This window comes from Callithrix jacchus, chromosome 11 (assembly GCF_049354715.1).
Source record: "Callithrix jacchus isolate 240 chromosome 11, calJac240_pri, whole genome shotgun sequence".
NCBI lineage: Eukaryota > Metazoa > Chordata > Mammalia > Primates > Cebidae > Callithrix > Callithrix jacchus.
In genome coordinates, this window is record NC_133512.1 from 103,333,212 (window position 1) to 103,344,702 (window position 11,491).

Here is an 11,491-nt window from a genome sequence, read left to right on the forward strand (position 1 = left end):
GACGCTTGGAGAGGCTCTAGCGTGGGGGTTGGGCAACCCAGCGCTTGGGGACCCCTTTGAGGAGTGGCTCTAGAAATCGCCTTCCAGTCCACAGGAAAGGGCTTCGAGCACAGGCTTTAGCCATGACCCAGGACCAAGTCCGCACTAGGGTGTGCGTGAGCCCACGCCAGCCCTCCGAGGACCACCGGCTGGCCTCGCTCCGGTCCCCACCCCCGCCTCAGCCTCGCCCTCCAGCCCCGCCGCGGGAGGGGCCGCCCGGAGGAGACCAGCACCTGGGCCTGGCGCCTGGCCGGCGGGGGAGGGGAGCAGCCGGCGCCCAGGCCCGTCCTCCCCGCCCTCGCAGCTGCTCCAGCGGAGCCTCCCGGGCCAGCCTCGCCCTGGGGGTGGGGGTGAGGGGGCGCAGCCTCGGGCTGCGGATCCCCGGCCCGTGCGGGCTGCACACCTGCCGGCCCCGTGAGGCCTCATTAGGCCGCGCCTGTGCAGCACGGGCCGGCCGCGGAGGCGGGAGTCCAGGCCATGGAACCCACGCAGGATCCCTGCCAGGGACCACGGGGTGAGAGCGGAGTCCCCAGCGCGCGAGGGGGTCCGGCTTGAGGGGCTTGGCGAGTGGGGAGGCCTGTAGTCACCAGGTAGCGTTAGGCGACCTCAGAGCTTCGGGAGGCCGAGGGCCAGGTGGAGTCCGGTGGGGTGGGGTGTGGTAGGGTAGGGTAGGGTGGGAGGAGGCCGACCTCACCCTGCGCTTTCGGGTTGCAGTCCCCCAATCTCCCAGAGCGCAGGGGAGAGAACCCTGGGAGCCCCAGGTCCCTTCTAGTCTGTCCCTGTCCCCTTCTTACTAGGGCACATCACTCCCATAGGACACGAGCACCCACAGTGCTGGGTTTTTTGCTACAGTACAAGCTCTCCTAAAATGTCATAAACAAATTTGTTCCCCCTTCCTCACACCACCAGCCAGCTTTGTCCCTTCAACCCATAGGGGCCTGCTCATCCTCTTCACCAGCCCAGTCCCTCTCATGCAAGTCGGGTCCAGCCTGTGCCCTAGGAAAGGACTTGGAATAGCACCTTTGCCCACGACCTTCCCTCATTTCTAGGGCTGGGCGCTGTGGTTCATGCCTGCAATCCCAGCACTTAGGGAGGCCGCAGCAGGTGGATCACCTAAGGTCAGGAGTTGGAGACCAGCCTGGCCAACATGGAGAAACCATTTCTGCTAAAAATACAAAAATGAGCCAGGTGTGGGGGCACCCACCTGTGATCCCAGATACTTGGGAAGCAGAGGCACGAGAATCGCTTCAACCTAGGAGGCTGAGGTTGCAGTGAGCCAGAATCATGCCACTGCACTCCAGCCTGGGTGACAGAGGGAGACTTTATCTCAAAAAAAAAAAAAGAGAGAAAAAAGAAAATTGTTCCTTAAGACCTATCTGGCAGTTTTCATTAAAGTAACAATAGCTCTTAGTCCCTACTTAGCATTCATTACAAATGTTCCAATTTACTTGGAAATGATAAAGCAGCTCCCTGAGCTGAGAGTTCTTGGGATTATGAGTCAGTCTGGAGGTGAAGGTGGGGGGATCACTTGATGGCCCCAGGAAGGACTCCATGTAGTGATTAAGTACACAGAGTATGCGGTCAGGGTGCTGTGTGATCTTGGACATACTGCTCTGCCGGCTCATCCTTATTCTTTCATCTGCTAGAGAGCATTATTAATAGAGATTAAATAGTCACTGTGCTAATCTTGGAAAGGTGCTTAGCGCCTTGCTTGGAATATGGTAAGCTCCCGATGCATCCATCAGCTCACAGAAAGGAAGCCAGGCTTTAGGTATGAGTAGTATGGTTTTAGTTCTAGCTGGGCTGCAATTTCCTTACTTGAAAAAGAGGTTGACCAGGGAGTAAGATTCTGCTTTGCAGGGAGGGGGAGAAAATGGATGTGCTGTGGGGGAGGTGGGGGCATGTATGGGGCTGAGGAGGGCTGGCAGAGACAGAGTTCTCTGGTTGTCCCTGGTATCTCCTCTGATGCTCTTGACCCAGCTTCTGGTGACCATCAAATCCTGCCTTGTCCCGTCTCCAAGCAATAATGCCTGACACACTGTGGGAACTGCATCCAGCCTTGGGAGAAGCAGAATCTCTGTCAATCTGTTTCTCTTGTCTTCCTTGACCACCCCCAGCCCCAACATGGTCCATTGGAGACCCCTGAACAGTCCCTCAAACTTGTATGCCTGGTGTCTGGGAAAAAGGGAACTCACAGGGAGTGAGTACCCCCAAATTAGGAGATAGCATGAGCTAAGGCCTTCCCAGAATTGTATACATTTGTCTATATTTTTCAGAGAAGTTGGGTTATCTGATTTAATCCTCACAATAGTCAAATTAGAAGGGTAAGTGTGAAATTATTACCCCATTTGATAGGTGGACAAATGAAAGCTTAAGATCAAACTGTTTGCAGAGCAGGAAGCAACACTTCCTCTTGGTCCAGTTCTTCCTTCTCCCTGGTGCTAAGGTCAGCGGATGTTGGCTCCCCACAGGCCAGGAAGCTGGAGGCAAGCCCCTGACCACAGGACACAAGGAGGAGAAACCGCTACAGGACTCAGCCCCTCATGCTCAGGATACTCAGAGGGAGGAACTGCCACCCTCCTGCACCATCTCAGGAGAGAAGCAGCCACCAGCAGTTTCTACAGAATCCGCTGGGGCTGATGCTGGGAGACTGTGCCCGCACCCCAGCTCCCGGGCTCCCCACAAAGACAGAACTCTAGCCCGCTCCAGACCCCAGCCTCAGGCGGAAGATCGTTCCCTCCCAGTGGAAGAGGTGAAGATAGGAAAGGGGTCTTATCCTCCAGCCCCGGGGAAGCAGAAAAAGCCTAACGCCACGGGTCTGGCCCCAATATCATCTCCTAGTGTCCCTAGCTCAGCCCGTGCTACACACAACCCAGTGCCCTGTGGGTCAGGCCGGGGCCCCTGTCACCTGGCCAACCTCCTCAGCACATTGGCCCCGAGCAATCAAAACACAGAGCAGAAGCAGGGGCCCCCGGAAGTGACCTGCCAACTTAGGAAAAAGACACGAACTCTATACCGCTCAGGTAAGTCCCTAAAGGTGAGAGGAAATTTAAGATATCTGGGTCATCCTGGGAAAGTGGGGCTGCGTGAGGAATGTAGCCCAGGAGACCAGACGATATGGTTAGTTTGTCACTTCGTCCTGGCTTCTCTCTTGGGTTGTGGTAGTGCCACTATCTCTGACCCTCAGAGGGAAGGTTGGGTTATCACATCAGAAAATGAGATTGGAGCCAGGCACAGTGGCTCATGCCTATAATCCCAGCACTTTGGGAGGCTGAGGCAGGTGGATCATCTGAAGTCAGGACTTTGAGACCAGCCTGGCCAATACAGTGAAACCCTGTTTCTACTAAAAATACAAACATTCGCTGATGTGGTGCCTATAATCCCAGTTACTCAGGAGGTAGAATCAGGAGAATTCCTTGAACCCAGGAGGCAGAGGTTGCAGTGAGCTGAGATCACACCACTGCACTCCAGCCTGGGCCATCTCAGAAAGAAAGAAAATGTGGTTGGGACGAGGGTAGAAGAGCAAGGAAAGTAAACATCACACAGCTCTCTGCTACAGCACTCAAGAGTGAGAAGGCCCAGCCCAATAGGGAAGGCTTTGGGAAGGCATTGGGTTAGGGACAGTGGCCCCATCTGCTAGAGATACTTGGCAAGTATCTGTCTCCTCTCCTGCCTGTCACTGGCCTTTGTCCTCCTCACACATTTCTTCTTCTTCCAGATCAGCTGGAGGAGCTAGAGAGGATATTCCAGGAAGACCACTATCCCGACAGTGATAAACGCCGGGAAATCGCCCAGAAGGTGGGGGTGACCCCCCAGCGCATCATGGTAAAGGGGGCCGGCTCACTGGTGGCGGGTCGGGTGGATGTGGGCCCATCATGGAAACTCCCAAGTTGCAGAGCAAGTGCTCAGCGGCAGCTAGGGTAGGAGCTGAATTGAGCCTCAGACGTGGTTGTGTCCCTGACTGTTTCCAGGGTCCCACAGCCTGAGACTGTCAGGAGGGAAGGCACTGCAGACTTTTGATAGAACCAGCCTGACAGAGGCCTCGGAAGCAGAGTGCTGGAGTGACCTTCCAAAGTCCTGTAGCTGCTTGTGCAACAGCCAGGACCTAAGCCTCAGTCTCTACCCCTTTTCTCCAGTTCTTCAAGCACCTTTCCCCCTATAGGTGTGGTTCCAGAATCGCCGGGCCAAGTGGCGAAAAACAGAGAAACTGAATGGGAAAGAAAGCAAGGACAATCCTGCAGCCCCTGGCCCTGCCAGCAGTCAGTGCGGGTAAGAATCTCTCCTCTTCCCTGTGGATGGAAGTAGGGTCTGAGCTGGGATCGTGATCTAGAAAGAGAGCATTGGAAGGGTAGACATGAGTCCTGGGGTTGCCAGCTAAGATTTAGAGGGATTCTGGCTGCCATGGGGTTGGGAAGTTTCTCGTGCCCTGTAGGAGGCACAGTTTGGGAATTGGTATGTCTCCCGGCAATGAGGCACCTGTGCAAAGCCAGAGACCACCAAAGCTACAGTCTTCATTCTTCCTGCCTCCAGCTCTACAGCTGAGCTCCTGCCTCCTGTGCCTGTGGAGCCAAAGCCTGACTCTTTCCCTCAGGAGTCCCCCCTGGATACCTTTCCAGGTGAGCTCCAACCTTCAGAACTGGGGGAAAATGGCAGCTAAAGCTAGTGAAGACACAGGGGGCTAGTTTGATGGAGGTAGGAGTGACCAGAGTCCTCCAGTGTTTGGGACCAGCAGGGTCTATTCAGGGGGACGTGGGCATGCTTTGTCTACCATTCAGCAATCCCAAACCTGCCTCCCACCTCCTTACCCTGATAGCCCCTCTCTGCCTTCCGTTCCTAGAGCCCCCCATGCTGCTGACATCTGACCAGACTTTGGCCCCCACCCAACCCAGTGAGGGTGCTCAGAGGGTGGCAACGCCCCCACTCTTCAGCCCCCCACCTGTGCGAAGGGCCAACCTTCCTTTCCCCCTTGGTCCTGTCCACACCCCCCAACTGATGCCGCTGCTGATGGACGTTGCTGGCAGTGACAGCAGCCACAAGAATGGCCCCTGTGGGTCCTGGGGGACAAGGTAAGGAACCTATAGGGGTAGATCACTCGAGTTATCAGGGGTGGAGGGTATAGATGGAGAGAAGATAGACCCTGAGAGGGGAAAGGGTTAACTGAGAGGAACACAGAGCAGTGGCGGAGATGGTGATGAAAGGGATAAGGGGATCTGGGCTGGTAATGACCTGGGTGTTGGAGGAAGGTCACAGCAATAGAGCAGGAAGAGGGAGAAGAGGCAGCTACAGTGGCCTTGCAAGGCTGGGGTCACCATGGAGATGGGAAGGATGTGCAAGGAAGAGACTCGGCTACTGTGGTAGGAATGGGGAGCTCCCCCACCTCCGCAGCTCCCCCACCCCCACAACTCCCCAACCCCCGCACCTCCCCACTTCCACACCTCCCCCACTCCCGCACCTTACCAGCTGTTCCTCTGTCCTTGCAGCATTGCCCTGCCGCCCCCCTGTTCATATTTGGAAGAGCTGGAGCCCCAGGATTACCAGCAGAACAACCAGCCGGGGCCCTTCCAGTTCTCCCAGGCTCCACAGACCCCACTTTTCCAACCCCCTCAGCCCCAGTTTCCCTACCTCCCCAGTTTCCCCTTCTCCATGCCCAGTTCACTGACGCTTCCACCACCTGAAGACTCTCTGTTTACATTTCCCTGCGGCTCCAGCGGGGGCACACCTCAGGGCTATTGCCCAGGCACCTCCTCAGGGCAGATCCTGATGCAGCCGCCTGCTGGGAATATGGGTGAGTTGGGGCTGGGAGAGAAAGTCCCCTTGTGATTGATGAAGGTGAGAAAGGGACAGAGAGCCACCTTATCTGGAGGGTAGACTGAGGCAGGTCATGGATGGTGAGTGAAACCTTTTGTTTGCCCCTAGTTCTCTTGATTAAGCTCTTCTTCCTCAAATTCTGCAGAGGCTGCAGAGCACAGAGTTAGCAGAGAACTCTGGAGTCTGGCATTAGGAAAATGGGTTTGAGGTCCAGCTCAGCCAGTTACTAGCTCTGTCAAGTCTCAGTTTCTGGGACTCTGAAATGGGATTGATAGTTCTATGTCAGGGAGGGATTTGGTGAGGATTAGAAACAAAAATACTTGGCCTAGAGTAGATGGCAGCTAATATTCTGTGGGGCCACTTGGATCTCTGAAATCCTAGAAACATCTGTCATATTAAAACTAGATTCTAGCAGAAGGTGGGGAAAGATCAGGGGGTTCCTGGTCTTTGTGTTGCGGGTATGAGACAGCATTGGCCTGATCCATGGTTCGCTTGTGTCAATGTCACTAAACCACAGGACCTTGAGTCCAAGAGCACCTGTAGTTCTGAGGACAGAGCATGAGGCTAGAGTTTCACCCAGACTTGCACTGTGGTCCTAAGATGTGTCTATGTGTGTTGGGGTGTGGGGGGGATCTGTTGTAGAACACCCTGAATGATAGTTGATACTCTTAGTCCTGTCTGATAATTCCTCCATCCTCTGACCCCACAGGTACAGCCTCATGGAATGACCCCTGTTTGCTAGAACTGCCCTTCCCTGGTCCGTTCTGCCCACAAGCTCTGGGGCACCCCCCAGGAGGTGATGGCTACTTTCCTGATCTATTTCCAGCTCCCTGCACTCAGGCTCTGGGCAGGCAGCCTTCGTCAGGTCCCTCCCAGCTGCCTGAAGGGGCCAGGCCAGGGACCGGGCCCTTACTCAGCAAGCCAAAAGAGGAACCACCGGCTGCTTCCCTGGATCAGCCCTCAGCACTGGACGAGGCCAGAGGGGACGACAAGAATAGCCATGTCCCCTAGTTGTGCGGGCCGAAGAGTGAAAAGGGGGTGTTTGGTGGGATAGGATTGGGCCCACTCAGAGGATAGGGGTTGGAGGTTTGGGAAGGAGTGTGGACTCTAGACTGAGGGGGGAGTTGGACGTTTCCCCTGCGTAGGCTCGTCTTGCTGATATAAGAAGGAAGAGGGAGGGCTCTTTATGTTTCTCCACACGTCTATGTGGGGTTCCTGAAGAAAGCAGGTGGCCTGTGTTACTTGTGAATGTTGTATCAGGTGTTTTTGTTTGTTTCCTATCCTGCTTGATGACTGAGCTGGAATGTCCACTGTAAGCAGTAAACTAGTCTGTTGTGGGGTCTTCTCTGCGGTTATGCGTCTCTGCACTCACACTAATGAAGAGCTCCATTTTCTGCCTTTTCTTCTACTCGGCTGAGCAGTTGTTGGATGTCATTCTCAGAAGGGGGCACCACTGGGCATGACCACATGGAGGGCCTCTTCCTGGGGCCTATATCTCCCACTAAAGAAGGAACTGGGCATCTTGGGCTCTTCCTTCTGAAAATGTCCTGACATTTAACCATATTCTATTCCCAAACCCATGACTGAACCTGAGCAAATCTGGGTCTGGGCCTCTCTCTGGAAGTTGGGCCCTGTAGGGACAGGATCACAAGAGAAGCCTGAGACTATCTGAGGTCACTTCTGTGGTATTGTGAACTATGACTTATTTTCCCACAGTTCTTTGGTGTGTGTGGGAGTGGGGGCTGGGGAGCGCTCTGAGGATATCAATATCCTCAGATATAATATATATTTTATTGAGGATATAAATATCCTCTAGGATATCTAGTGGAGAAGGATAAGTGAGAAAGCACAGAACAGTACAGGAGGTGGGGATGAGAGGGATCAGGGGATTTGGGCTGGGAGTGGCCTGGGGGATCAGGCTCCAGTGGGGGCACATTGTAGGGCTGTTGCCAGGTGCCTCCTCACGGCAGATCCTGAGGAATGGGGGTGAGTTGGGGCTGGGAAAGAAGTTCTCGCCTGCAGAGGAGGATATGACAGCACCCCCATATTATAATGGTTAGACCTCCCTGGGCCAGGATGAAGCATCCAGAATAGTTTCTGTCTCTCCCGCCCCAGCTTGCAGAGGTACCAAGTGACACTTTGCCAGGCACCTGAGAGAGCACCTAAAACTATCACCAACCATTCCATGCTCAACTCTCACCCATAGACTGCAATTTTACCTCCTCCATTTGTTTTTGGTTACTTTCTGAAATTGGGTGCTAATCTTGGGAGGTCTGGTTATAGGTTGAGATGTTGGAAGAGGAGGGAACAAGAGAGAGCTTACCCAAAGATGGAGAATGCTCCCTAGATGCCTCCAAAAGGGGTCAGGAGCTCAAGAAGGAATGGACACTGCGTGAGGATACACCACCTCCTGTTCCATTGCACAGAGTGATTCTGCATTCACGTTGAACTTGAATAGCTTCCTTCTGTCCTCTGATGGGGGTGAGCCAAATTAGGCAATGAGGAAGAAAGATCAATTAGAACTTACTGGTTCTATGCTTGAGATCCTGCTTTAGCACGTAAGAGCTAAAGAGAGAATGAGAAGGAGGGTAAGCAACCAATATGTATAAAAATAGAAGAGTGGGGCCAGGTGCGGTGGCTCACACCTGTAATCCCAGCACTTTGGGAGGCCGAGGCGGGTGGATCCCGAGGTCAAGAGATCAAGTCCATCCTGGTCAACATGGTGAAACCCCTTCTCTACTAAAAATACAAAAAATTAGCTGGGCACGGTGGTGCGTGCCTGAAATCCCAGCTACTCAGGAGGCTGAGGCAGGAGAATTGCCTGAACCCAGGAGGCTGAGGTTGCGGTGAGCCGAGATTGCGCCATTGCACTCCAGCCTGGGTAACGAGAGTGAAACTCCATCTCAAAAAAAAAAAAAAAAAAAGAGAAGAGTGGTGCCTAGGAGTTGTAACTAAAAAGGACCAGAAAGGTGAATGAAGGGTGAAGACAGTAAGTATGAGAAGTAGCAAAACGTTGACTGGGTGATGAAAGAGGCAGAGAACCATAGAAGAAAATCTACCCTAAAATACATTTAAACAGAAGAGAAAAGTTAAGGCACAGATCTAGAAATTGGAGGAAAGGGACCTGAGGGGTCTACAGTAGGAAAGAACAGGTCAGGAGCGGAACAAAGGGAAGAGGCTCAGGGGTGGGAGAGACAGGAAGATGATACGTGAATCAGGAAGTGGAATGGAAAGCAGAGAAAGCTGAAGGGACAGGAAGATGAATATAAAAAGGGAGAAAATAGCTATAAAGATCAATGTCCTCTTAAGATAAAGAAGAGGAGTGTCTAAGGATTAGGGAGGTGTGATTTAAACAATAGGTAATGCAAGCTGATGAGAAAATGTCTCTGAAAGGATGCAGAAATCCACCGGCAAAAATAGGAAACCAGAAGGTTGGCTTTGCTTGTATGTGATGGGGATTGTAATAGCCAAATTTCAGTATCCTTAATTTACAGATTAGGATATGTGTTTGTTGAATTATGCAATGTATTACACATAACTGAGATTTTAGACGTATACATTTACATATCTCTTCTTACGTTCTGTCTCATGAGGTTCATGAAATGAACAGCCTAAAACCAGACATAGGGGAAATAGATGGAAGATTATACCTGCTCTTTCCATCAGTCATCAGAGCATTCTGTTGCTTTCGAAGCCCTCCACGGTGGCTGGATATTTTCTCCTCCAGACCTTAACTGGTTCATGCCCCCAATATTCAATGAGTAGTCGCACCTCTGTATGGAGCAAAAACAGCATCTAACACCAAGAATTGGAGGGTAATCAACTTTGAGGTCTGTCCTTACATGCAACTCCTAGATAAAAAGTTTTGATGATCTAATACTATATTAAAAATAAAATGAGTTAATTGAGAATTAAACCCCAAAGAGAAAATGGTGAAAACTTCTTAGAAGTATGGAAACTTAGGGGTGACAGAAAAAATCCAAGCTCCTGACTTGCAGGAATCTCTTCTACCCACCATTGATGGGAGAAGTATTGTTTTTCCAGTGGACGGCCTGGGGCTTGGGGCTAACTCCCTTACACAGGAGCCTACAGAATTTTTGAACAGCTTTATTATAAAGTTCTTCTACTAGAAATACACGAATATTGAGTTGGATGGATCTGGATTTTGTTTTCCAAGTGCCACAAAAAATAAATTGCAATCTGAGGACTGTCTATCATTTCTATTAAAAAAGTTTTGCCTTCTACAGGCAGTGATGGGAGCTTTGTCTGCTAGCCCTCCTGGGGCTCAGCCTCCAGGCTCTTTGCCACCCTGGACACCTCCTTTCAGATAAATGTGAGTTTGTCTGTGTTCCTTTTAGGAGTAGTGTCAGAAATGAAGCTGACTTTAAATGTGGTCTAGCCAACAGTTTGGTACAACTGTCACCCCCATTAAATAGGATACTCTGCAAATGGTGTCTCTGTTAAAAACTCACTAGCATTTTTGTACAGCTGGTTCATTTTCTTGGTCCAAAACTATGACCTGTAGGTCATTTTAATAGAGGCTGTTTTACAGGCAGTTTACCTTCCTCATTTTGCACTTGAAGAATTGACATTTCTAATCTAATACAGAGATTCATATGGCCTGTTCAGTTTCATTTTGTCAATGTTAGCCCAATATTGAGCTTAATATGGTCTGGAGTTCTTATGTAATAGCCCTTTTTTTTTTTTTTTTGCAGTTTTGTTCTGCCTGCAAATTATAGGAGTTTTACACATTTTGTAATTAAATAATTAATAAGTAAACAGGATATAGGTCAGTACAGGACATTTTGGCACTCCTCTTTGAAAATACTCTATTAATGGGTACTTTCTTGAGTAGACGGTTAAACTACTCCACATTTTCCTAAATGTATTATCATCCCATACCATCCTTTACTAGATCCGTGAAGGATTTCAGGAATAAAACTCCTGTATGATTCAATAAAATCGAAAACATGTTCTGTGTATAGGGCTCTGATAATATAACATTTTTGTAAACCTAAATATATAACAAATGAGATGGATTAGTTTGGCATGGCTTATTCATAAGGAACAGTGTTCATAAGCCATCTTTCAAGAATCTCAGAGCCTTCCATAAGATTTTACATTAAATTTATTATCCTTTAGTTTCAACAAAACATGTCATTGGAAATTAGGATATTTTCTAAGACTCTAGTAAATCTTAGAAATCATCTCTTGTCCTGTACTAGAAAAAAAAAAAGCAGAATGATTTAAAAGTTATAAGACTCCAATTTGGGTTATTAAGTCCATCTTTTTTTTTTTTTTTTTGAGACGGAGTCCTGCTCTGTTGCCCAAGCTGGAGTACAGTGGCGTGATCTCAGCTCTCTGCAACCTCTGCCTCCCAGGTTCAAGAGATTCTCTTGCTTCAGCCTCCTGAGCAGCTGGAATTACAGGCACCCACCACCATGCCCAGCCAATTTTTGTATTTTTAGTAGAAATGGGGTTTCACCACACTGGCCAGGCTGGTCTCAAACTTCTGACCTCAGGTGATCCACCTGCCTTGGCCTCCTGAAGTGCTGGGATTCCAGGTAGGAGCCATTGCAACCAGCCCAACTCTTTTAATTTCTAGAATATTTTCATTTCTTTGGGAAGATAGTCTGAAATAAAA

The 11,491-nt window shown here is 50.5% G+C and overlaps 1 protein-coding gene across 1 annotated transcript; it reads left to right on the top strand.

The window, feature by feature from the left end:
* The first annotated feature begins 243 nt into the window (after window positions 1-243).
* Window positions 244-7,579, top strand: NOBOX (NOBOX oogenesis homeobox). Its single transcript, XM_078342112.1, has 8 exons — window positions 244-553; window positions 2,511-3,062; window positions 3,758-3,864; window positions 4,202-4,308; window positions 4,570-4,655; window positions 4,877-5,105; window positions 5,520-5,824; window positions 6,557-7,579. The coding sequence occupies exons 1-8, from the start codon at window positions 517-519 to the stop codon at window positions 6,856-6,858; spliced, it is 1,725 nt and encodes a 574-aa protein (XP_078198238.1). The 5' UTR covers window positions 244-516; the 3' UTR covers window positions 6,859-7,579.
* The last annotated feature ends 3,912 nt before the right edge of the window (window positions 7,580-11,491 follow it).

What these genes read in the sequence shown, in the direction of transcription:
- NOBOX (XM_078342112.1), top strand. Translation starts at nt 517, where the DNA reads ATGGAACCCACGCAGGATCCCTGCCAGGGACCACGGG. An exon ending in ACGAACTCTATACCGCTCAG is followed by an intron (nt 3,063 to 3,757) that starts GTAAGTCCCTAA and finishes TTCTTCTTCCAG; the next exon opens with ATCAGCTGGAGGAGCTAGAG. An exon ending in CCTGCCAGCAGTCAGTGCGG is followed by an intron (nt 4,309 to 4,569) that starts GTAAGAATCTCT and finishes TCCTGCCTCCAG; the next exon opens with CTCTACAGCTGAGCTCCTGC.